At 43.5% G+C, this 27,111-nt stretch overlaps 1 protein-coding gene across 3 annotated transcripts in view; it reads left to right on the top strand.

Moving 5' to 3' along the window:
- Window positions 1–23,024, top strand: part of USP46 (ubiquitin specific peptidase 46) — a 53,307-nt gene extending 30,283 nt beyond the window's left edge. For 2 of the 3 annotated variants that reach the window (XM_027598169.2, XM_027598170.2), the window contains 5 exons: window positions 9,498–9,574; window positions 14,941–15,024; window positions 17,133–17,330; window positions 18,235–18,313; window positions 19,191–23,024. In XM_027598169.2, coding sequence (XP_027453970.1) covers window positions 9,498–9,574; window positions 14,941–15,024; window positions 17,133–17,330; window positions 18,235–18,313; window positions 19,191–19,292 — 540 coding nt within the window. In that variant the 3' untranslated portion in view covers window positions 19,293–23,024. Of the gene's footprint in view, window positions 1–9,497; window positions 9,575–14,940; window positions 15,025–16,764; window positions 16,838–17,132; window positions 17,331–18,234; window positions 18,314–19,190 lie in introns of those variants that run through there. The other variant, XM_027598173.2, reaches the window with a different exon arrangement.
- The last annotated feature ends 4,087 nt before the right edge of the window (window positions 23,025–27,111 follow it).

The following is a 27,111-nucleotide window of genomic DNA, read 5'->3' as shown; positions in this document are numbered from 1 at the left end:
CTCCCTCTCCTTCTGCTCTCCCCCTGCTTGTGCTCTCTTGCTGTCAAATAAATAAATAAAATCTTAAAAAAAAAAAAACTTTTGGGTGATGCCATAGTTTGTTGTTTTTTTTAAATTTTTTATTGTTATGTTAATCACCATACATTACATCATTGGTTCTTGATGTAGTGTTCCATGATTCATTGTTTGTGCATAACACCCAGTGCTCCACGCAGAATCTGCTCTCTTTAATACCCATCACCAGACTAACCCATCCCCCCACCCTCCTCCCCTCTAGAACCCTCAGTTTGTTTTTCAGAGTCCATCGTCTCTCAAGGTTCGTCTCCCCCTCCGACTTACTCCCCTTCATTCTTCCCCTCCTGCTATCTTCTTTTTCTTTTTTCTTAACATTTGTTGCATTATTTGTTTCAGAAGTACAGATCTGTGATTCAACAGTCTTGCACAATTCACAGCGCTCACCATAGCACATACCCTCCCCAATGTCTATCACCCAGCCACCCCATCCCGCCCACCCCCCACCACTCCAGCAACACTCAGTTTATTTCCTGAGATTAAGAATTCCTCATATCAGTGAGGTCATATACATGTCTTTCTCTGATTGACTTATTTCACTCAGCATAACACCCTCCAGTTCTAGCCACGTCATTGCAAATGGCAAGATCTCATTCCTTTTGATGGCTGCATAATATTCCATTGTGTATATATACTACATCTTCTTTACCCATTCATCTGTCGATGGACATCTTGGCTCTTTCCACAGTTTGACTATTGTGGACATTGCTGTTATAAACATTGGGGTGCACGTACCCCTTCAGATCCCTACATTTGTATCTTTGGGGTAAATACCCAGTAGTGCAATTGCTGGATTGTATGGTAGCTCTATTTTCAACTGTTTGAGGAACCTCCATACTGTTTTCCAGAGTGGTTGCACCGGCTTGCATTCCCACCAACAGTGTAGGAGGGTTCCCCTTTCTCCACATCCAATGCCATGGTTTGTTGTAATGGGATTCCAAACATTATACTTGGTTTGTTGAAGTAAGAGCAAATGTATGAGTGTCTTTATGGAGGATGGCACACTCTGAAAAACCTGTATTTTTTAATTTTTTTAAGATTTTATCTGAGAAGAGAGAGCATGAGCAGGGGGAGACAGAGAAGCTGACTCCCCGCTGAGCAGGGAGCCCATTGTGGGGCTCTATCCCAGGACGTCGGGATCATGACCTGAGCTAAAGGCAGATGCTTAACTGACTGAGCCACCCAGGGGACCCCTGTATTTTTTTATTTCTTAAAGTGATTAGACTTGAGGCAGGAGTTTTCTCTAGGGTTACTTAGGTAATCACCTCCATTTCTTAGATCCTTTAACTGGATGGGATCCTAGGAGTCATCCATTCCTTCCCTGCCAGTGCCCACATCCCTTCTGTGACATCCTAGCCAGTTGGTCACCAGCATCTGCTGGCCTCTGTCCAGAGATGGGGAACTCAATCTCTCTGGGTGATGCATTCCATTTTTAGAAAGCTCTAATTGTTAGAAAAGCCCTCTACTTTCTAAGAAAATACATAGCCTGCAGGCTGTTTTTGAGGACTTAGTGTAAAAGAAGACCTAACATTTAAGTTTTCCTTCACAGGATCAGAAATATGGGGCCCCCTTTGAGTAACGTCCTTGGCCCAAGGCAAGTAGCCTTTAGATGGTGCTTCAGTCACAGTTATGAAATCTCACAGTGGGATTCAGCTATACTCGATCCTGAGCTGCAAATTAGCCCCTGGGGGAGCAGGGAGCCCTGCTATTGGAGCCACCCCACCCACCAGTACCTCCAATTGTGCAAAACTCTTTGTGCCAGTCTTCATGCTTTCAGAAAAACATAATTTTTTTTCTTGGTCTCGCCCTTTGTAAATGTTGCTTATGATTGCAGTGCAAATGTCAACTGAGAGATTTATGGAGACGAACAGTTTCACTCTGCAATACACTTGGAGAGACTATTTTAAGGGGGTAATTCAGTGCATACTTTTCCATATAACCTTGATCAAGGCACCTCAGAATTGCAGCATGGGGATTTTCCAGCCTAGCCTCAGTGCTCCTTTGGCTGTTCTTTGCTTGGTTCATAAGATTTGCGGGGCCACTTGGAGCTTAATTTTGTTGTTGTTGTTGTTAATTTCCCCCCTTTCCAGTAAAGCTGGGTTTTTGCTTTGCAAACCTGTGTTTTTTAGTGCTTCCCTGGGGCTTTAAGGCACATTTATATCTGTCACTGGAGCCAAAAAGTTGTCTAAAGAACTGCTTTATTAAGTACCAATTGCACGGCTCCTTCTTGCTTCATTTGCAGAGGTTAAAATTGATTCAGTAGAGCTTCTGAGCCCTTTGCAGCGGAGGAGCGGGGATGGGTGATGTGACCAGGTGAGATCACTGAGACGTGATTCTGAGTCCCTCAGGTGAGCTGTCATTAACCACCTTCCCTAAGCCCACTGCTCTGTCGCTGCTCTAAGACAGCACATTTTCAGTTCCTGGCTGATCACCGTGGAACAGCACCTGGCCACCTTTTCTACTAAGCCAAGGAAAGGAGTCCGGGGATTCAAAGCACATTTGAATATGATGTTAATTACTCAGGACCTTTGGAAAGCTCATGATTTATGTGTATGCCCCACATGTTAATTTGTCCTACTAGTTGATTTGTAATTAATTAAAAAGAAGAGCAGGTAGGGTCACTTAATTTTCCTAGCTACCTTTTAAGCTAGTTTTTGGGGAACTCCATGCCCAGAACTGGGGAGGAGAAAGAATAAGATGTAGCCTGTGCTTGCTGAGAGTATTGGAGTCTTAGTGACATAGATGTTTCCTTGGAGACAAGCTGTATTTTCACTTAGACCAGAATGAGATCCTTGTGTGTGGGAAGAAAATGATTTCATTATCTGGCAGCTTTCTGGGGAGACAGGCAAAAAAGAAAAGAAAAGAAAAAAAAAGTTGCTTGATCACCCATTGCTTTTGACTGTATCAGTCTGAGTCAGGGGGAGAGAAAAATCCTAATGGAAGGGTTTAGAGCCTTGTGTTCAAATCCCCCAAGGGGTTGATCTACCTGAGCAGTGTTTTCTCACACTAAATTCTGGAAGCAGTTTACATTGGGAATTGGGGAAGTTACAGTAACTTTTTTCATGTAGTTAATTAGGTTTGTACCTTTCTCCGCTCCCTAAAATAACTAGAAAGAGAAAAGATTTGTGTCCAGCAGGAGACAATGTTTCTCTGTCAAAGCTTTCCTAGAACCTGATCCTCCCTCTCTAAGTTATATATGATTTTATATATGATTTTATCTGATCCTTTTATTTTCTCCTAGAAAAGAACCATTTAAGTTTAAAAAGTGTTACTAATTAAAAAATATAATACCTATGGATTATTTTCTACAAATCAGGCACAGGAATGTATAAAAAGAAAATCATTTATAATTCTGCTATCCAGATGCCACCCTTGGCTATTAGAAATCTTTCTTTTTGTTCAGTTATATAATATTCATGCATTTAGTAAGTACTTATTGGGTCCCCGCTAAATGCTGGAAACTATTTTACGTCCTAGGGATATAGCATTTAAAACAAACAGAAAAGATAGTCCCTGCCCTTTTGTTTACTAAATACACACTTTTAAAGCTATATGTTTCCCTTTAAGCACCGCTTTAGCCGCATCCCACAAATACTGATTTTTCTTTGTCATTTGTTCAAAATATTTTCTAATTTCTCTTGTGCTTTTTCCCCTGTGATCCATGTATTACTTAGAAGTATGTTGTTTAACTTGCAATTGTTTAGGATTTTCCTAGGTACCTTAATTTTATTGACTTCAGATTTAATTCTGTGTGGTTAGGGAGTATATTCTATATTATCTCAGTCTTTTAAAATTTACTGTGACATGTTTCGTATCCTAACATATGGTTTATCCCAGTAAATGTACTTTAAAACAAGGTCTCTCAACCTTGGAACTATTACTATTTAAAGTCAGATAATTCGTTGTTGCGGGATGCTGCCCTGTGCATCATAGGATGTTTAGCAGCATCTAGCATACCTACTAGGTGCCAGTAGCAGCCCCCAGGAGGTGACACCAAAAATGTGTCCAGACATTGCCAAATGTCCCTTGGAAGGAAAAGTTTCCTTTGCTGAGAACCACTCGGTTGAACAGAATATATATTTTGTAGTTTATACATAGAGTTCTTCAGATTTTCTATATTTTTCTTGATTTCCCCCCTAGTCTTTCTATTAGTTGCTGAGAAAGGGGTGTTAAAATACCTAACTATGATTGGGGGGGGACGCCTGGGTGGCGCAGTTGATTATGCATCTGACTCTTTGTTTCGGCTCAGGCTGTGGGATTGAGCCCGTTGTTGGGCTCTGTGCTCAGCGGGGAGTCTGCTTGAGATTCTCTCTCCGTCTTCCTCTCCCACTCATGCGCTTTCTCTCTCTCAAATAAATAAATAAACCTTAAAAAAAAACTTAACTAGGGCGCCTGGGTGGCTCAGTTGGTTAAGCGACTGCCTTCGGCTCAGGTCATGATCCTGGAGTCCCGGGATCGAGTCCCACGTCGGTCTCCCTGCTCAGCAGGGAGTCTGCTTCTCCCTCTGACCCTCTTCCATCACGTGCTTTCTATCTCATTCTCTCTCTCTCTCAAATAAATAAATAAAATCTTTAAAAAAAAAAAAAAACTACAATTGTGGGATAATTTTATTTCTTCCTCTAATTCTGTCAGTTTTTGCTTCATGAATCTTCTACCTTTTTTTTTTTTTAAGATTTATTTATTTATTAGAGAGAGAAGGGGGTGGGGCAGAGAGAGGGACAGAATCGTTAAGCACTCTCCACCAAGCACAGAGCCCAGCGCAGGGCTCAGTCCCAGGACTCTGAGATCATGACCGAGCCAAAATCAAGAGTCAGCCACTCAACTGACTGAGGCACCCAGGCACTCCACTTTTTTTTTAAAAAAAGATTTATTTATCTTAGAGCATGAGTGGGGCTGGGGGAAGGGGAGAGGGAGAAAAAGAATCTCAGACTCCCCAATGAGTGTGGAGCCTCACAAGACAACACAGGGCTCAGTCTCACAACCCATGAGATCACAACCTGAGCCAAAATCGAGAGTCGGTCGCTCAACTGACTGAGCCACCCAGGCACTCCTCTTTTACTTTTTAGAAAACAGCTTTATTGATGTATAGCTTATATGCCATAAAGTTCATCCTTTCAGTAATTTTCAAAGCAATTTGGTGAGTTGTGCAGCTATTATCATAATCCAGTTTTTTTTTCTAATTTTTATTGGAATCCATAATCCAGTTTTAAAACATTTCCGTTACACCAGTAAGATCCCTTGTACCCAGCAATTAATCTCTGTTGCAAGCCTCAGGCCACCACTAATGTTTAGTCCATTAATGTTTAATGTAATTACTGGTATGGGGGTGTTGGGGGCTCCCACTTTATTATTTGTTTTCTATTTATTTCCCCTCCGTTTTTTGTTATGTTCCTCCTCCTCTGCTTTTTTTGAAAAAAAAAAATAATTTTAATATATGTATATATTGATATATGTACATACATATTTGTATAAACAGTTCCATTTTAATCTTCCTCTTAGTGTGTATTTGTGTGTGTGTTGTTGTTTGGGTGTTTCTCTAGAGATCATAATATATATCCTTTACTCTTCACAGTCCATGTACAATTAATAATGTCACTGTTTCACATAAAACAGAAAGCTTACAACTGTACAGGTGCGTATTCCTTCTGCCTGCCCCTACCTTACCTTGTCCTTCTGCTGTAGCTATTCTATGTATTACATTTATGTATACTATAAACCCCACAGGGCAGTGTCAAAATTACTATTCTTGATGCTCTTCATTCTTTCTTGAGGATCTGGATTTCCATCTGGTATCATTTCCGTTTGGCTTGAAGAACTTCCTTTAACCCTTTTTTTTTTTTTTTTTTTTGTAGTGCAGGTCTTTTAATAATGAATTCTCTTTATTTTTCCTTCATTCTTGAAGGATCTGTTTATGGGCTATTGACAGTTTTTTCTTTTAGCACATTAAAGATGTTCTACTGTCTCTGCCCTCCATAACTGCTGATGAGAAATCAGCTTCCACATGACCCATTCTTTTGTAGTATGTCATTTTTCTCTCCATGTTTTTGAGATTTGCTTTTTACCTTTGACTTGTTACAGTTCGATTATGATGTGCCTTGGCTAACCTTTTTTTGTATTTATCCTACTTGGTGTTTGTAGAGCATCTTGAATCTATAAATGTATGTCTTTCCCCAAATGAGGAAATATTTCGCCATTGTTTTTCAAATAGCTTTTCTGCTCTATTCTCTCTCCCTTTCCAAAACTCCAATTATATGTATGATATTTCCTAACAGTTTTCTGAGTATCTGTTTTTATTTCAATTTTTTTTTCTTTATTCTTCTCATTGGATAATTTTCTGTTGATTTGTCATCAAGGCTACTTTTTCTTTCCTTTGTCATCTCCAGTTCATTGTTAAGTCCATCTGGTGTATTACTTTTTCAGTTCTAGAATTTCCATTTGGTTCTTTTCTTTTTTTTCCTATTTCTCTGCTGAGATTTCTTATCTGCTAAAAAAAAATCTTGTCTGCTCATTTCAACATCGGCATCCTCTGAGGATTGGTTTTAGTTGTCTTCAGAATGTCTCCCGTTAACTGGGTGATGGGCATTGGGGAAGGTATGTGTTGTAAATGGCACAGGGTCTTATATAGGACTGATGAATCACAGACCTGTACCCCTGAAACAAATAATATATGTTGATTAAAAAAAAACAATGTGTCACATTTTCCTGGTTCTTCACACATTTTGTAAGTTTGAATGGTATCTAGGACATTGAGGACGTAAAATTTGAGAGGGCTCTGGGTTCTGTTATTTTGCTTCAGTGAGTATAATGTTTTCTTGAGTTTTAGCAAGCAGTTCATCTTGGCTGGACTGTAACTACAAATCTGTTTCTTAGGCGGCAGCTTGAATCTTGGGTCAGCCCTTTTGTATCTGGCTGAGTTGCTGTGAGTGTACTCTGTGTGTATGTGGCTCAGCAGCCCACCAGAGGTGTGCGCAGACAGAGCTGAAATACCCTCTGATTCCTCCCCTTCTTGCTGGTAGACATGGTTTCCCACTCAGTTTTCTGGTTCCAAGACCAGACAGACTGCATTTGTTCCCCCTACAGATCCCCAGGGAAAGGCTATGAAACCCTGAACTTATCCTGTGCAACCGTTCTCTTCCAGGTGTGGACTCCCCGTCTACCTGTCTTGTGTTTATTCTCCAACACCTTCAGGTAGCTACTTGTATTTATAGTTAGCTGAGTTTTATAGTTTTCTGGAGGAGTGTAGGAATGGAAAGATCTTAGTCATTCCTGGAACCAGTCTTTCATTTTAGTGAGGGAGAGTCAGACAATAAAAAAAAATACAAATAAAACATTTATAATATGAAATCATTGTATTGGTTATCTATTGCTTTGTTACAAACCACCCCAAAACTCTGAGACTTAAATCAACTATCATTTATTATAATTCATTCAACTGTGGGGTGGCTGAGGGTCACCTGATCTAGGCTGGCCCTGGCTGAACTTGTGTGTTTGTATTTCAGCTGGCTCACTCCTGTATCTGCAGGCTGGCTAGGCATTTTGCTCTCGACTGGGCTTGGCTGGGGTACCTTAGTGAGAACAGCTCTCTTTCATGGGTCTCTCATCTTCTTCCTGGGAATAGTGGACTAGCCTGGGGTCCCCCTGGGTGGCTTATTTGGTTAAGCGTCTGCCTTCGGCTCAGATCAGGATCTCGGGGTCCTGGAATCGAGCCCCGTGTCGGGCTCCCTGCTCAGCGGGGGTCTGCTTCTCCCTCTCCCCAATCTCAGGCACTCTCAAAAAAAATAAAATCTTTAAAAAAAAAATAGTGGGCTAGCCTGGGCTTATCCTTCTTATGGTGATGACAGAAATCAAGAGAGCAATTTTGTAAGTGCTTGTTCAAGCTTCTGCTTCTGACATGTCCCCTAACATCCCACTGGCCAAAGCAAGTCGTATGGCTGAACTCAGAATCAAAGATGGGAAGCATATCTCTTGATGAGAAGATCTGTAAAGTCATATGGCAAGGAAGCCAGTGTAGGCGGTGGTGAAGATTTGGGCCTTTCATGTATTCTACCATAGCAGTAACAAGTGCCATTAAAAAGGGGGGGGGGGGGCAGAATGATGGAGTGTGTGTATATGTGTAAGGGCATGTGTATGTGTGTAAATGTATACATGCCTTTTTTTATACAAAACGAATTCGCTTATAGAAGGTTGTGTAGTCTACTTATTCATTTGATATGATATACCCACCATGTAGTAAACCATTCCCAGCTCTTTGCCCATTTTAGGCCATTTACAATTTTTACACCCCTTCCCCCGATTTATTGAGTGTTTAATTTTGAAAGCACCTTACATGTATTATTTTATCTTTACAACAGCCTGGTGAAATACTCTTAGTGTCCCCACTTTATAGATGAGGAAACTGAGGTACACCAAGGCTGAGTAACTGGCCTACAGTCACCCACTGCATAAGTGACAGACAGGATACGGAAATGGAAAGTCTTTCTCAACACCCTTGCTTGTGTGTACTAATAAAAGTATAAAAGACTGTGTCCACATTCTGAATATTTCTTTAGATAATGGCCTAGTGGTGGAGTACAGGGTCATAGGATAGTTGTCCCACTTAAAGGAGTGTTTTCTCATTTTGCTGCCAATTGACTGAACACTTCAAGGTTGTTGCTGAGCTAGTTTGTCCCTCCCACTGCAAGAGAGTAAAACACCAGGCTTGCCAGTCAACGGCTGGAATGCAAGCAGTTAAACTCCGTGAACCTCAGTAAGTAGGAGAGCCAGGATTGGTGTGGTATGAACGGCAGGGGCCAAGAAACAGCGGGGCCAGTGAGCCAGCTCCCGGGAGCAGTCCGCCGTAGGGTGGCCTGTGTGAGCCAGGGCTCTGCAATGATGGCCATTTCCACGGCTCAGGGACAGGTGCACGTGCGGTTAGTGTGATCCCCCGGCCCAGCACCCATCATCTCCCTGGCCCTAGGCACGGTTTGGATGATGAGGCTCCGGAGCCAGTGATTTCCAGGGACTGGCGGAAGATGCAGACGGCCTCACGGAGGTTGACTATCTGAGTAGTGACTTTTAGAAGTCTCTTGTCTTTTTTTCCATTTTTTCTCATTCTGCTAGTTTGGTCTCTATGGGTGTTTTGTGTGATACTTCCTACTTTGAAATGAGGGGGAAAATGAATGGAGAGGAAGCGAGATATGGTTGAGTGCTAATTATTAAAAGTTCTGAATTAAAGCTGGAACAGGAATTTAGGTAAATTGAGAATTTTGGACTTTCTCTAGATTGGGTTGTTTTCAGTGTAACTCAATGCCAGTGAGTATACAAAACTGCGCATGACCAGGCCTGCAGTTTTGGGTTTTGGTTACCTGTAGGTGTTCAAAATTTTACCTACTATGTCTCTTATGTATTTTGTACCTAATACTTTTTTTCTTTTTTCTTTGCTTCAGGTTAGTAGCAAAGATGAAGATTTTCTTGACCTTTCTGTCGATGTGGAGCAGAATACATCTATTACCCACTGTCTGAGGTAACCTCATGAATTCTGACAGTGAGCTGAGCTTTTGATCAGGCTAGTAAATAAGTGGGGGTGGGAGGGTGGGGAATACTGTGTTTCCTCAGGAGGTAATCTTTCTTTCTGTTAAACCCATATAATCCTATTATTTTCTATTTCTTCTTTCCCAAGAGAGATTAAAAAGTAAGTATATGTGGTCTAGAGAAGAAGGATCCTGCTGAGAAGAAAGAGGATCAAGTGGAAGTCATTAGTCCTTAAGTTTAAAAATAAGTTTTAATCTTTAATCCAGATGTGGGCTTTGGCTTTCATCTCTCTCTCTCTCTCTCTCTCTCTCTCTCTCTCTCATCTTTGTCTCTCTGACACACACGATTAATACACGCTACCCATGCCTACCATTACTCTTTTTCTTTCTAAGCTACTTTGAAAAATTATGTACTTTTGAGTGGAGAACCAGTGAGGGAACCGTCTGTTCCTCCATCTTTCAGCGTTCTGTGGAGATGAGTGATGGAAGGAAATTCCTCCTTGTTAGGGTTGAGAGAAGGTAAGGAACCTGGAGCACAGAACAGCACATGCTCCGGATTCCAGGCATATTGTGTATTGACTTGAACATTGGAAATGTGCCCAGAGTCGACTCACAGACACGATTCCCTGTTCCCCTTCCCCCTCCTGCTCTCAGTAAGTCCTGAGGGCTGAGGAGCAGCCCAGCCCTACTCTAGACACTGGGCGTGGAGGAGCGAGCATCAGACACGTTCCGGCTCCCACAGCACTTACGTCCTAGGGGGAATCCACAGGCGACGCTTGGTGCTTTCGAGGAAGTTAAATAGGTCTCCAGAGTGGTGGGTTGTGGGAATGCCAGTGTGGACCCCACGATCAGGGCAGGCCTCTTGAGATCTCACCTTTCCAACAGGAAGACGGGCCTGGGCTGGGTGTTGCCCCTCACCCTCACACTCTCAGAGTTCTGGGCTAGGAGTGGCAGCTTTCTAACCTATCCCGAAAGAACAAAGTGCCCAGAAAGGCCCAGGGAATCAATGATGCCCAGCTGCTCCACTAGCATTTTCCATCTGAGGCAAAAGAGAAGGAATGATTATAATCTTTTGGGTCCCTTTCATGGTTCAGTTCAGTTTGCATTCTTAAGGGTTTGTTTTTAAAATTAGAACTATGAATTTTCTTCTTACTATGTCTGCATATGTCTTCTGATGTGATATGTTATCTTTCTTTCATTTTGATGACCCAAAAGAAATTACAAATCAAGCTAAAATTGTAGGATTTGAATGTAAGGTCTCTGCCACCTCCTTCCAGATGGTTAATTCCAGTATGGTTTCATGGCTTTTGTCCCAGAGGAATGATGAAGTAAATAGCGGTTACGTTCAGGATACAGGGCTATGGAAACCATTAGATACATACTGTAACTGAACTAGAATCCTCACTTTTCAAACGTCAGTACCCTGTCTCAGGCCGGGTGAGCCATCCGTATCATAAGTGAATACCGAGGAAGTTTTTTCTTTTCTTCTTTTGAACAGCTTAGAGATGGCTTCAGGCAAAAACTTCAGATACGTGAAGTTTATCTTAATTATCCTTCCATGGCATTTTGGGTATTTTTTTGCCTTTCACTTCAGTGCCTGAGTGGCTCCTTCACAGAAATCTTCCCTTTAAGTTCCAAGTTCTGAAACCACTCTCCCTTGCGCTGTCTTCCTCGCATTTAAAATGCCTGTTCTCCCAGTGCTGCGGAGGTCAGCTGGGAGGGAAGTAGCTCTTCATTCTCCTGTAGCTCTGTTTTAAAAATTTATCTTCTCTAAAACGAATTCCTTTCCTACTTATTTTGAGAAACCTCTTTTAAGTGTTCTCTACACCCACTGTGGGGCTCGAGCTCACAACCCCGAGATCAGGAGTCATGCACTCTACTGACTGAGCCAGCCAGGCGCCCCTGAGAAACTTCTGTATACGAAGTTCATATGCATCCCCACCACACATCCATTGCCGCGTGCTTATTTATTTATTTCTCTGACCTGTGTTTGGTTATTATTGATATATATAGTATTTCCTGATATTTGACATGTGTTTCTCGTGGATTTCTTTTTTCAGCCTTCTTTAAAACTCTAATCAGTGGTTCTCAAATTTTGGTGTGTATGAAAATCACCTTGGGGAAGTTGGGAAAAATAGGGGCCTAGCCCGTAGTCAACTTCAGTGAGCCTGGCCTCTGTTTTTAATCAATTTTCTAGGTGATTCTAATAGCACCAGAGTTTGAGATCCACTGCTCTGGGTCTTTGCTGCTCAGACAGTGGTCCATGGGCTAGCACCAGTGACATCACCTGGGAGCTCATTAGAACGGCATGTTAGGCCTCCCCCAAGAACGAATGAGCAAACCAGAATCTTCATTTTGACAAGATCTCCAAGTGATGCAAATGCATGTTAAGGGTGACAAAGCACTGGGAATAGTGCTTCGCAGACTTCCCAGCATATTGGAACCACCTGCTCTACCTGGAGAGCTTCTAATGTAATTGAGGGGGGCCAGGGGGGAGGGATTAGGCACTGAGATTATTTTGGAAGCTCCCCGGGTAATTCTAACGGGTAGCCAGGAGAACTGCTGATGTTGCTGCTGTCTTCCTTAGAACAAAGCTTCCCAACCAGTGTGCTCCAGGAGACAGGTTACAGGTGTGTATAGGTCACCTTGGCTCCTGGGAGGCAGGGCAGAGCAGCTGTGCAGCATCGACCGAGAGACATGCTGTACCGCAGTTACCTGCTGGGGTCAGCCCCTTCTCCTGACTTAGCCTCATTTTCCCGTTCTCCACCCACAGATGCCCTGGGGTGGGGGGCCTCCAGCCAGCTGGGGCGGGGCAGGGTGGTGGTTATTTGCAAATCGGGCCTTTAAATTAAGTACTGACTTTGGTATATTTCCACCTATCTGGGTCTGCAAATACTTCAGAAAACTTTCTTTGAAGAATAAGAGTAGGAAGTGTTTTAATTCCTTATTCACCACTGTGCTTGCCTTGATGATTCTGGTTCCTTAGCTGGATGAAGAGGTACATCTGTGGTAGGCATCCCAATGAGGTGAATCTCCACCATCATCCAAACTCTCCTCCCCCTCTCCCTGCCCCCCACCCACCAGTTCCACCCCAGCCCTGTGTAGGCCAAGAAAAGCGTTCACGTCAGTTACTTTGTTGAAGAGTCAGCCTGTGTTCATTCAGCTAAGTCTGAGTCTCTGTTATGCACCAAGCACCTGAGATGTGAGAGTTGAGTATAATTGCCTTCTGAATTGTTTTCTTGCTTCTCGGCCCCTCCAATCCTTCCTCCATAGTGCTACCAGAAATGGTATTTCTCAAAAGCACTGATTAGGTCTTTTCCTTGCTGGGGCCCGTTAGTGGAATTCTAGAGCCACGGGTCCGCACCAGCTTCTAAGACACACTCCGTACCTTGCCTCCATATCCCTGTGCTGCAGCAGTCCCTCTGTCTGGATTCCTTGACTCTTACCCACCTGGCACTTTCCCCCTCTGAGAACCTGACTGCAGCATCACCTCTTGGAAATGACGTGCGTTACCCCAGTTCAAGTTCGTTTCTTCTTCCTCGGTGCTTTCCCCTGGATTTGACATACCTGCTTCTGTCTTCACTTAGCCAACAAATGGAGTGCCATGCTGCATCAGGCCTGTTCTCAGGGCTGGGGATGTGGCAGTGAGTGAGATAGACGGAACCATTGCCCACAGAGAGAGGAGTCAAGTGATCAAATAGGAGGATGGTTTCAGATAGTGCTGAGTGCTGAGACGAAAACAAGACAGCAAACAGGATAGAGGCTGGGTGGATTTGCAGAAGGTGGACAGAGAAGTCTTCTCCCTGGAGGTGACATTTTTGCTGAGCTCTGAACAATGAGTGGAGCCAGCCATGGAAGCATCTGGAAAGGAACTATTTGGGGAAGCAGCACATGCAGAAGCCCTGAGGCAGAAAGGCTCCGTGGCACTCGGAAGGGAAGGTAGGAGGGAGGTCAGAAGAACAGTCAGGGGTCTGAGCGCCGAGGGCCTGTCTGCCTTGGCAAGGTATTTGGTTTTATTCCTAAGCATCCTGGGGACGGGCTAGAGGGCTTTAGGTGGGAGAAGTGTGTGAAATGATTTTTTTAACCTGCCCGGAACACTGCCTACTGTAAAATGGCTTACTTGCGCGTGTCTCTTAGACTGGGGGCAGCGTGAGGGTGGGTGCTTCTGTGAGCCCCCAGCACCAAGTCTAGATGACTGTCGGTTAACGGCTGAGTAGTGAATGCATGAGCAATCTACGGTTTCTTTTGATAAGCTCTGTTTAAGTGTGTAAGTCAATAACACCATGTAAATAACACTTTCTGTTTAATAAAATCTGATCATTCTGCTGCTAGGACACTCCCTATGAATAAAGAAATATCACAGGCTCTCTCCAGACTCTAGAGTATTATATTTTGGATGTTCTTCTCAGCCTTTGAAGCAGTACCACAGGAATGTTAAGTAGAATCTCAGTGACCAGGAAAGAATGAAAAGCCGTGACATTTAAAAAATGAAAACTATAAGTAGCGCGGTAAAACCTCACGATAGGGGTGAATACAGATATAACATTGGGCAGTGGCATTTGTCCTCAAAAGGAGCGAAGGTGCGGGATGGGGAGCAGGGGGTTGGAGGAAGCAGGTATCTCCTGCTAATTAGGGATTTTCTTAGTTCAATCTAAGGGCAGTTGTATATGACTTAAATTTCATTATCTGTCCCTTTGTACCCTTTGAAAATATAGATCACCTGAGATAGACTGTTTCTCATTACATGATAATGTCTCCTTGCATTTTATGTGATTGACAATTTTTCAGACCTGACTTACAGCGTAACGATGGGCTTTTACAATAGTGAGGATTTTTCTGTTCTAATTTTTAAGCTCCAGGGTACGGGTGGTCTTGTTAAACCTTGAGATTTGTTTTTTGAATCTGTTGGAAACCCTAATTTATATCCATCTGTGTCCCATGAAATAAAGCTCTCCTTGAAAATCGCCAGTGGTGAAATCATAACCCAGCCCAGCAGACATGGTCTAATGGCAATCATAGCATCTACTCATCAGAAAGATCTTTTCTCATTGCTTTTTTCCCCACATTCACTTAAAAATGACCCTATAGGTCACCTGGGTGGCTCAGTCGGTTGAGTGAGTGCCTTCGGCTCAGGTTGTGATCTCAGAGACCTGGGATCGAGCCCCACAGCGGGCTCTCTGCTCGACGGGGAGTCTGCTTCTCTTTCTCCCTTTGTGCGAGCTCTCTCTTGCTCTCTCCCTCCCCAAAATAAATAAAACATTAAAAAAAAAGTTACCCTACAGGTAATAAAGGGTTTAAAATACGGTATAGCAAGTACATTTTGGACTGTGTTTTGAGTTGAAAATATTTTTCTCTGCAGAGACTTCAGCAACACAGAAACACTGTGTAGTGAACAGAAATATTATTGTGAAACGTGCTGCAGCAAACAAGAGGCCCAGAAAAGGTGCGTAAAGGATTTAGCCCGGAGGGTGGCTTTGTGTTGAGGGAAGGGACCAGATCTCATTTTGAATCCCAGTTCCATGGGCTCGTGGCCGAGGAGCTTTGGAGAAGTCAGTTGCCTTCCTCCCTGGAGAAACAAGGATAAAAATGCCTACCTTGGAGACTTGTCCATTTGTCTGATTGTTGGATCCTTTGTCCACTCATTCATTCAACAAACGTTTATTGCGTGCTGTGTGCCAGATACTGTGCTGGGTAAACGAGTGGTTATCAGATACAATTACTATCCTCTTGGGATGAAAGGCAAATTATAAAAAAGATGTAGCTTACAACACATAGTAGATATCTAGTAATACTGTTGGTATTGCCTCAGTGTTGGAACTTATTTCAGAGACACAAGAGGTTAAAAAAGTTAATCACTCAATATGGAAACATGAGGAACTCAGTAATACATCAGTTATATGGGTGGGCAATAAGAAGTTATCACATTCTGAATTGATCCGGGATCTGTGCTTGCCTGTCTTTTTACCAGCACCAGCTGGTTACAGCCCCTGGACAGAGTGCGCAATCATCAGGGATTCTGTTATCTGCCCGAGAAATCAGGAAGCTTGACATTTTAATTATCCCATGAGGCCTTACCGTGAGTTACACTTACCCTGCCCACAGTTGTGGAATATTCAGAATAGCACACAAGAGCTCATGACTGCCGTCTGAAACCTTCCAGGGTCTAGAGCTGAGCCAGGAATAGTCCCTCTGCCCAGCCTCTGCAGCTCCCCTCCTCCCCCGCCCCAGATATGCCCATCTTTCCTCCCTGCATCAAAACTCATCAAAGGTTAGTCATTCCAGCAGATGGGAATGGAGGGCAGAGGTGGTTAACTGTTGTGAGTGATCAGGGAGCTCCTTTCTGCTCCCCGTCCTTAGAATCTTGGTCTACTCAAGGCCAGCCCAGGCCTTGCTGTGTGGCTCAAAAATGTATGTTCTGCTCAGCCCTGGAGGTTTTATTGATTAAAATATTGTGTGTTCCTGTAAAATAGGGTGTTCCCCAAGATTCTTATGTTTCAGCTGGCGTTGCTATTTTGCTTATTTTTATGAACAGGGTTTTACCTCAATAGGTTCCTGAACAGTGGTCTCTTAAAATTTGTCCTTTTCAAATAATATGCCTTGAAAATGTATACAGCGTTGCCGCTGACTCAGGAGGGGGGGTCCCGGAAGGTGACCGAAAATCCTCTATTCTAGCAGAATTACCTACATAAACTGTTGTTTTTGTGAATTTTTTACCAAGGAATATTAATGGTCACCTAGTGAAAAAAGCTTTCTGTGTTCATGTAAGTTTGGGAAAGGCCCATCCAACAAAAGAGAACAGTTCCTTCACTGTAGGATTTCTCAAAACCTTCAGTATGCCAGTGCGCAGGGAGGAACTTCAAAATCAAAAGTAACCCTGTTCAGACGTGCCCCAGAAACCCCGCCTCTGTGAGCACCTGCAGTGCTCCCGCAAGCCCCGTTTGGGGAGTGTAGCCCTAAGCCAAGCCCTACATTTTCAGAATGATGACACAGCACACCAGGGGAATGCTTTACACGGAGTGAGCATGCGCCGAGCGTGCCTGGCTTCCCGGCCTCCGGCAGTGTAGTTTGGGAAGCGTCCCGGCCGGCCCTCGGAACCTAGAAGGCCAAACTTCAGCCTTCTGCTTGTCCTCCCCCCAACTTCCTTTTCTCAAAAGCTGTCACCCCTCCTCTCCACTATCTCCAGATGGCGTGCCGGGGGGTGTGGCTGTCCAAATACCGTTCCTTTCTGGAGGGCAGCAGGCAGTACTGGAGAGCAGGTGCACATCCTATTTTTTATTGGTACAAAAATTCAGGACGGTCTCCTTTGACCAAACCGAAACAGAGACCTGCTGTGGCACGTCGCTCGTGCTGGCTGTGCCCCCATTGGCCGAGAAAGTCGGGGAAGCCAGCTCTCCGCACGTGCGCGTCCTTTCATTCTTGCGAGCGGTCCGGTTGTTCGCTGGATTGAAGCCCGTGAGAGCCCTCCTGCTGTCCATTTGTGTGGCCATGGCGTGCTCTTGTCGCCTTGGCCACTATGGGGGACAACTGATGGTCTATTGCGTGGTTTCTCAGGATGAGAGTGAAGAAGCTGCCCATGATTTTGGCCCTGCACCTGAAGCGGTTCAAGTACATGGAGCAGCTCCACAGGTACACCAAGCTGTCTTACCGGGTGGTCTTCCCGCTGGAGCTCCGGCTCTTCAACACCTCCAGCGACGCCGTGAACCTGGACCGCATGTACGACCTGGTGGCTGTGGTGGTTCACTGCGGCAGGTGAGGGCAGGCGGGGAAGCGGGGTGCTGGCCACAAGGGGAGGCTCAGGCTCGTGCTCCCGCCTGAGTAGACCCAGCTGTTCCTTTCCGGGGCTGTGAGACTCCCTGATATGGTACTTTTGAGGTTGTCTTCCAAGCTCTTTATCATCGCAAAATAAATCTAAAATGTACTCTTTTTAAAAAAATTTTTTTTAAATATACTCTTAAAAATATTCTTTATGCCATTTGTAGTCTTTACCCAATCAGAAAAAAAAGAGAATAAGAGAGAAGACCCCTAGATATGGAGATGCAAAGCGTTTTGCTGGAAGTCCTTTTGAGCGGGTATTTTTTTATTCCATAGCTGTAGATAGAAGCATGGAAAAGTCCGTTGAAAATTCACCTGTTTGTGATCCTGTGCTCAGCTGGCACAGGTTTCTGTTTTCTCTTTCCATGCTATTACTCTGGCTTTATTCTTCATGGCACTCATTACCCCTTGAAATGTATTTATATTTTGGTTTGTTCATTACCTAGCCAAGCCTTACCCCAAGAAAGTGGGAACTTTGTTTTTGTCACTGCTTTTCTGTCTGACAACCAGAAGAGAGCCTGGAACATAGTAGGTGCAGAGTCGTTGTTTGTTTATATTTGTCAGGCTTGACTATCCACTTTCCCCACTGGACTGTGGATCTTTATAAGACCGATATTTTTGCATCTTTGCCAAAGATTCCCTTAGGTTCAGCACAGCACTGCCAGGTGGATCCTTCCTCCATACATTGTGGCCAAACTAATGTGGGCATAGACCTGATCTGTAGCAGTTCTCTGTCCTGATGAGAGGGTTGGTTCTGGTAAATCACTACTTATACAGAGCTACATAGTTTTTCTTAAAGAAGTAAATGTTAACTTGGTAACTTTTGTTTGTTCTTTTCCAGCGGTCCTAACCGTGGGCATTATATTACTATTGTGAAGAGTCATGGCTTCTGGCTTTTGTTTGATGATGACATTGTAGAGGTTGGTATGCAGATTACAGTCTGTGCCCTAGCCCCACTGTAGGGTATTCTGGGGAATGTGTATGTGTGGACCTTTCCTAAAACAGGCCTGTTTTCCCCTAATCTGGCTTGAAAACAATTTACATTTGTCTCATAACTCAACCCTGCTGCTCCTCGTTCTCCGTGGAAAGGCAGATAGGGGTGTGATGGGGGCTCATTAATACTGTGTTCTTGTTAACTGATCCACCATAGATACCGGATCTCTGTGTCACCTGAAATCATATTTATATTCTATGTAAGTCCTGTTTTCCACTGCAACCAAAACCCTCTCTGGTACAGACCAAATAATAAACTTAAATTAAAAAAAAGTTCTACTAGAATTCTTTCATTATACCGAATTTTCCTTGTATTGATTGTTAAAAATAGTTTTTCAGTCTGTTGAACCTGAAAATCGTTCTGTCACACTCAAGAGTTCCGTGTATTGATTTTGTTGTAAAAGAATACTAGCTGGGAGAATTCTACTCTCAGACAAGGTCCACTTTAGCTCATAGGGCAACACTAAAGGGAATGAACTCTGATGACCTGAAAGAATTAAGGTTTTTCCCAAGACCCTCCGGCTTACCCTTTGAAAGACAGAAGCCCTGGCTTCCTCAAAGAGTGCCAACATACAAGCGGCCTCAGAGATTAAAGGGTGGCTTTCCTCCTCAATGATTTGCAAGTTACATAATTGTGCCCCTTTGTCAAGTCTGGGGCATTGCCCGGTTGCTGTTGAGAGTGCCCAGTTGTGATTTTAGAACAGTGTTTCTTACATTTTCTCGTTCATCCTGTTCATTTTTCTTTCGTTCTTGCAGTCCTCATGTTAAAAACAATGGTATTGATTTGTGTCTCTCTTGTTGCAGAAAATAGATGCCCAAGCTATTGAAGAATTCTATGGCCTGACATCCGATATATCAAAAAATTCAGAATCTGGATATATTTTATTCTATCAGTCAAGAGAATAACTTAAAGACCTGCGGGACTAATTCACATGGGGGGAAATGTTCCAAGCACTCTTCCGTGGTTTCCCTGCACACTTTTCCTCCCCAGCGGCCCACCAGGGATATGACGCCAAGTCCGACGGTCTGGCTCTGTTAGACTTTCTCTCCCTTTGGTTTTTTTTTTTTTTTACATGCAGCACTACTTGTGGTTTTATTTTAGTCTGAGGTAGAGTTAACTGCAATCAGATTGTAGTAGGATTTATATGAGTAACAGTTGCTAATTTGGGGATCGGGTAAATGCCCCACCACTGGCTGTGTCTGGCTGAAGCCGAGTGACATTTCCTGCGAATGTCTACAGTCTGTTTTGGGTCTCTGCTGAACGGCCTAAATGCCTCCCAGGATCGCGTCTCAGTGCATTCCTTTAACTTGTCCCTGGAAGCACCGCTACCCAGTTTTTGCTGCTGTGCCTCTTTTCTGCCAGGAGGACAGAAGAATTGGGTAGATGTTCACCTTTTAGGGCTGCAACTATAGCTTTAAGTTTGTGCAAGTGAAAACATTGACGAGTGAGTAACCTCAATACTAAGACCATTCTCCAGGTGGAACAGGGTGAAGAGAAGCTGTTCCTGGGGGCTCGCGCCTGCCCCGGGCTGTGCTCTCAGTCTGCCAGCCTTGAGAATCCCCGAGGCTAGGAAGGTAGGAAGCTCAGGGCAGGCAAAGCCAAGAGGAGGAAGCTTTCGTGGACAGTGAGAAGTTACTTTTCTTATCTTTCTACCAAAACCACGCGTCAGGAAAATAACCCTATGCTGTCTGTTCTTAGTGACCTTCAGCTTCCGTGAGGTCCTGTGAGTCGTATCTGCCCTCTCTCTGGCACTGCTAAGCTTTCCTGGCTGTCATTCCAGGCCTGCTGGTGTTTTGCAGTCTGTGGTCGCAGGGCTAAGACACCATGGTGACTGCTTCCGGCCCAGCTCTCCTTGGCCGGTCAGCACCCACGTCCTTCTCTATCACCACCATCGGCCGCGTGGTACAGCTGTTGGCTTTTTCACATTTCCATTTATTGAGGTGCTTGGCGAGCCCTGGGGCTAATGTGGAACCTTCCCTAGAGGGATTACTGGAGTGAGCTGGGTGTGAATGTGGGTCAGAGGAAGTGTGAGTGGGTGGGCGGAGGAATGAACAAAATGGTGGCGTCTCTTTGGCTCAGACTCCTAGAATGCTTGACAAGACAGTTTTTGGAAGAACCTCATCTCACTAGAGTTACTTTTACTTTTTCACTTTTGTTATATATGTATTTATTAGATCATTTGAGTATTGGTACCTTTTATCAAAAGGGTCAATTTGGTGTTTTGCTGTTGAGCTGGTTTTTGGATTCTTACAAATAACTATGAGTCCTAGATCTTGGCTTCCTTTGGGAAGTCAGTTGACTTCCATACACTATAATATACTGTGAACGTATTATTTTGTTACCTAATAAATCAGCGAATGAACATGCAGATGTTTGGCATAATGTGAACTAAAATTGAAATCGAAAATGTTAGCGGCCATTCTGTAAAATGAAGAGCATAGCACTTTATCTAGATGAAAACTGGATTCTTGTTTTTGACATATCTTGAACTGTTTATTGCTCAGAACTTAAATAAGCATGCCGACACTTCATCTGTTTGTGCTTGAAGTGAAATGTTTTACTTTTCACTGGAGAAGACAAAAACAGGGTGATTTCACATTATTGTTTTATACAAGTGATACCTTGCCTTGTTTAGAGGCAAATTCATATTTATAAATATTTTGTCTTTCTTTCCCTCCATGAAACATATACAGTAATCAATTACCTGGAAGGTGAGTATTTATTCTGTTTTTAAGGAGAGACACTTTGCAATTGAAGGTGACTGATACAAGGAACTGTTTGTACTATATATAACCCATATATTTGACTGCAGGTTGCAAAGTTTTTTAAAAAAAATAATGGTTCATATCTAATATATTTGGAACTGATTCATAAGAAAAACTATTAAAATTATCTTTGAAATGACTCTTGAAGCTAATTTATTAGAAACAAGAAGTTTCAATTGGAAAGCTACAGAAGTAATATCTAAATGCTAAGTCATAGGTTCAGTGCATTTTCTTTATTATTATTATTAATATTATGTTTTTGTACGTGTAAAGAGTTTTTCCCAGTGACTTAAGAGAAGAAACTGAAAGGGTCAGTTAGAATTCAGTATTCCTGGAGAGAGGTTAGGAGTAAAGAACAAGTATGGAAGGTAATGCAAAGGCATTAAAATGGTTGTGTGATGCAGGAAAAGAAGATTGGAGAAAGACCAAAACACACTTATCCACCGACACTCCATCAGATTTTTAAACTTTAGAGCTATCTGATCATTTCTTTCCTCTTCAATAAATGAACAAACACTAGGCAGCTACATTTCCCCCATATCATTTCACTTTATGTAAAGACAGTAGCATGCAAACACTTTATTTTTCATCCCTCCCTCATTGTATAAAGCAGAGAACGGTGTGAGATGTGAGACCATTCTGAGGTCAACGATAGCACAAAGACTCAGCAATATTTCCTCAGATCGCCGGGGTTTTGTGTGTCGTTTTCTGGCAGGAGTTAGAGTAGGCCTGCTGTATTTCTTTTAAATGCTGCAGGTTTTAGAATAAGTCACAGTGTTTTACACTTAAAAGAGAGAAAACATATTTGCTTTATTGGTTACTTACTAGCTGAGCATAGAGATGTATGGTACAGTTTGCTAAAAAGACATTTGTTTAAAAGCCTCTTTTGGCAAAATGCTGACATCCAGTCCGGTTACACGGATGCATTTTCCATTCCAAGGCAGCGAAGTGGGCTGGTTCGCAGAGAGCCAAGGAACAATACAAGAGGGTGTTGGTTCGAATCGGAAGCCAGTCGTATTTGGTTTTGCGGCCTGGCATATTTTGGATTTCAGATGAAATGGAAAAAAAAAAAATGACAGGAATGGTCCCTGTGCATTTATTTTCATGGATATGCTTAATTTCATGGGCATGCCTAACAATGAACTATGTTCTAACTGGAGCTTAGGACTTATTTTAGATATTGGAGTGTAGCTTTATTACAGATGGATTTTATCTTTAAACATTGCATTTTGATCAACTTTGTATATTCACGTGTATTAAAATATCGTGCCCTTAATGTTTTGCCCTCATTTGCTATTATATGGTCAAGGCATTTATCAGCACTATTGTGAATAACTCATGTAAATGGCATGGATCAGGGAAAATTATTTCCTACTTTTCTGCCTAATTAAATTTCTGTTTTCCAGTATTACATTAATTTATTTTTGGCTCCCATTTCTTTGTAATCAAAATAGTTACTGTATTTGTGTGGCATTCATTTGATTTTGTTGCTAAAAAAAGTTTAGTTTTTATTTAAAATAATCTGTACCTTAATTTTCTTTTCATGTAACCAATTCAAGCACTTTAAGCAATAACGTCAATCTTGTGAAAGTTCAGTTTAACACCCTGCCTCTAAAATTGTTTGCAAAAAAATAAAATAGGAATTCTCTTCCTAGAGAATTATATCTTAGTAATGTTACACACATGGACTTAAAATCCTTTTTATAAAATGTGAGTTATTGGCAAGTCTCATGTCCGGGTAATCATTCCAAACTTAATTTTGAAGCAGTGGAAATGTAAAGAACCTTCTGGTTATTGTGATTTATAAATGCAGTGCTACTGTCAAGGTTGATAAAGTCGGTATTCTGAAGGTAACTCAGTCCTGTTTTTGAGTTAAAAAAAAAAAAAAAAAGATCAACAGAAGTAATCCAGAAACCTGTATTTGGGGAATAGCAAATTGAGGCTATCAATGGGGGGAAAAAAATTAGGTTCAGGTGTATTAGACATCACAGTGAATTCCTTAGCTGGGACTCTGCATATAAAAATCACCTTTTACCAGTTATGAAATAGAAGATCCATTCCGCAAATAAGAAAGTGGCTTCCAGAATCTGGTTTCTAGGCCCGAGCGGGAGTGTGATCCTGGCCCTCTTGTACTGACAGCCAGCCCCTAGGCTTCTGGGTGGTTTCTGAGCTGTGGGGGGCCCCCCAGCGGGGTGCACACCACTCCCTACAGGGGCCTGCCAGGGTGGGAGCAGCATGTTGTCTCCTTCCCGAGACTAGAGCTTGCTGTTAAGATGCTCAAGGCTCGGCCCCTGCTCCCCAGGCCAGTCCCTTCAAGGAGTCCATGTGTGGGCAGGAGATTGTCATCTGAATGCATTTGCCTGGGCCCAATTATGGGAAATAAAAACAGACCAATTTCCATCTGTCTTCTCTCGGGGCAAGTCAGCCAAACCTGACTGAACTGGGAAGCCACCTGGAGCCACCGTGACTGTTGTAGGAAGGGAAGACCTTAGGAAAGTCTCTTTTCTAGGCCTGGTTCTGTCCATCTGTTAAATGGGGTTATGCGGGATAGGTGTGTCCCCAGCAGCAGAACCCAGTTTCTGGGGAATGAGATGTGTTCTCCATTTATCCGCCATTTCTGTACATTGATACCTAAAACACCTTTAACAGAAGGCAGCCTTCCTTTACCTCTATTTATTTACATGCAGATAAAAATCCTAGCGAAGTCATTTTCCCCCCTGAGGGAAGATTTTGATTGTGGGGATGGTACTAAAGACAAACCACTTAGACTTGTCCTAGAGATGCCCCAAGTGGAGAGATTTCTAATGAAGTGATTATTTAGCACCTGTTACATGCCAGATTTGTTAGGAGTCGGGGGGACAACAAAGGGGAGCAGAGAGGACCCCCTTTCTCATTGTTTACCTCAGGGGAAAAAAAGGTCTGTGGAAAAGAAATTTAAATTGTGGAAATACTGCGCCTGAGGGGAATTCACAGCTGAGCACTGATTGGGTCTGACAGAGCGGTTGGGCAGTTAGATAAAGCAGGCCCATCCCTTTCTTGCCCGGGGCCCCTTTTGGAGCCCCACTTGCCTCCCTACCTACGCCTCTGAGGGACAACACATTTTTTAAAAACAGTGTAAATCTGTTGTATTGTAGCAATGACCCTGAGCATTTTGCCTCTTAATTTCATGTCAGAGGAGCCAGAATTTTGAAAGTCTTAACAGAGGGTTTTATGAATAAAATAAACAATCCTTTTACATTACTACCAGATAATTAACAGCCTGTCCAAACGTTAGCAAAACCAACCCGGGCATGAGCGTTTCTAAGCTATATGGCTCAGTGACTTTATTGACTTACCAACCTGTGTTCTCCTTTTTGAGCTCCCTTATGTTTTCAAAGTGCTTTGAACAAAACACGTGAGGAGCTTACAAACAAATGAGAAGCTTCATTTTGGTTGTGAGACACCTGTCAGAAACGACATTAAATGTTGTAAAGAGAATTCCTAATTTTGTGCTCATTTCCCACACAATGATTCATAATAAAGTACTAACGACCCTAGGGTATCTTAGTCATGTTGTGAGGTGTGTCTTCACTTTCTCCCCTGCCTTGAGTGAGCACATGGGCTCCATTAAGGCAGTGTGAGGTTCCACTGAGGCTCTCCATGAGAAGGTCGGGCACTTGTGTGGGTTGAAACCCTATTTTGTTTTCTTACCTCCTCCTCGTACGGAGCTTGGAGAAGAAAACATAGCTATGGATTTGACTTGGCAGGAGGCAAAATAATTTGATAGTTGAAGCCACCATTTCTATGTATTTAACCAAGTTCTGTGATTCAACTCAACTTCTTTTGGTATTAAAGAGTCTTTCAGTTGACCTTGTCTGAGAGAACATTCTGTGCTGAGATAACTGAAAATAAACACAGGAACAATTTAAGAGTGAGCCTTCGTCCCTCCTGAAGCAAGCTAAATATCTACACTAGAGAGCTCATCTCCAGGTTGAGAATTGCCTGTATCCCACGCTGAGGGTTAGAAAAATATTTTATGAAACCTGTGTGAAGACTAATTCTCTGTCCCCCTCCCCCAGAATAAATTGTTTGAAAAACTGAAGAGTTGCTTCTGCATATTTTTCCATCTCTGCAAACCCCCCCCCCCACAAGGCCAGAGAACAAAAATAAGTATGAGTTGCCAGCCTATGTAGGTCATCTGTGCCATTCTGAGGTGTCAGCAGAAGTAGGGGTGAAGGCTGTGGAGTGGAGAGGATCCCTCTTCCTGGATGTTCATTGATGGACCTGGCTCTCAATTATGTCCTCTGAGAAGTCAGTTTATGAGGAACAAACTTACCTCAGAATCTGCCCTCAGGTGAGAATTTGGACCGAATGTGGAAGAATGAGGGGGTGTGGCTCTCCGAGGCATTAGAGGAGGGGAATCAGGTTAAGACCCTTCTCACATCACTGCTTAGCTTCTAGCCTGGGTCTCGCTCCTGCACCTCTGTTGGCCCGCAGGGTTAGGTGAATCCCAGTAAACCCCACAAGCACCTCTAGCTGATGTACAGCCTACAGAGGCTGTGCCATTTCTGTTTTTGCCCTGATCTGGATCGCTGACAGAAGAATTTTAGTCTCATTCAGAAGTAGTGTGGAAAAGCCCTACCGGACTTGGGACTCAGCTCCAGGTTCCAGTGTTGGGGGGGCGGGGTGGGATCAGTCACTGGCAGGTGCTCTCAACAGAGCACATGGGGCAAGCAACAGCTCAAGAGATGGAAGATCTGAGTTCAAGTCTTCACTGTGGCATCTGGTTGGAGGATCCTGGAGATCCTTCCCCTCAGTCAGATGTTGGGCATGATGTTGGGGTCAGGGTGCTAATGAATGGTATTTGGCAAAGGGGCCCTTCTGCACAGGTCCTGGAGGGGGATAAAAACACAACTGCCGAAAACAATGGACAGCCTAGAGGAACTAGAGTCAGTGATGAAGACGTTCTGGGGCACCATGCAATCCTGCTTCCTTTGATCTAATCCTCCCCACATCTTCCAGTCCCGAAAAGACAAGACCAAACCGAGTGGAGAACAAGAAAAACAGCCCCGACAGGCAGGAACTAGCTCACGCCAGCCACGTTTTGGATGGTGTCAGGAGCTGACCCAGTGGCTCCGGCCGGGCCACGGCGTTTTCTGGTTGGACATAAACAATGTCACGGAACACCAGCCTCAGTCAAGGTCATGCTGTGACCGTGTTGAAGTGACACGAGACAAGACCCCTTCATAGTGTTATCTACGCACAGGCAAAAACAAAGTCACTGCAAACCTCAGACTGCCAAACATTCCTCCCTCCCACCAAACCCAAGTCACTGCCGCCGCTTTACTAGTGATGGCCTTAGCTATGTTCTCACCTGTCCCAGGTGAGATTCAGTGTCAGTCACGATCAAAGAATTATCCCCGCTTCCAGACAGCACCCAATCCAGAGTGAACCCCTGTTCCTTGGACCCTCCCCCAAATGACCCAACTGAAGCCCCAATCCCATAGGTTCTTTCTGCATGCTCTTACTGAGATGCCCCATGCTTCGCCAACATGAATGGTCTCACTGCCGTGAGCATTAAACACGATTCGTTCAACCCCAGTTGTGTTCCTGTTTGGTCCGGCTAGAGAGCATCCACAGAGGAGTGTGCTAGACTGAGAGATAAGCCACTTCCCTGGGGTCAGCCTAGATCTGCTGTTCTCATGGCTGGAAGAAAAAGGAGCCACACACATTCAAGGTTGTCATTAGTGTCCCGGTACATAGCTGGTCTACAGGAACTCCTGCCCAGAGGGGATGGTGGTGTTGGTCAAGATGCCAAGAGAGGCTTCTTAAAGTAATTTTGGATAAATCTGGACTCAGGTTTTCCTAACTTGTAAAATGAAGTTAGAGCAGGATTGTGATGTGCAGAAACTGCTGGAAAGTATGGTCGGCCTTGTAACATTAACAAAGACCTCTTCTAGGCGTGAAGCTTCAGACGTGA

The sequence above is a fragment of the Zalophus californianus genome, chromosome 2 (assembly GCF_009762305.2).
Source record: "Zalophus californianus isolate mZalCal1 chromosome 2, mZalCal1.pri.v2, whole genome shotgun sequence".
NCBI lineage: Eukaryota > Metazoa > Chordata > Mammalia > Carnivora > Otariidae > Zalophus > Zalophus californianus.
Note: the sequence above shows the minus strand (reverse complement) of the source record. Positions and strands in the feature narration are given on the sequence as shown.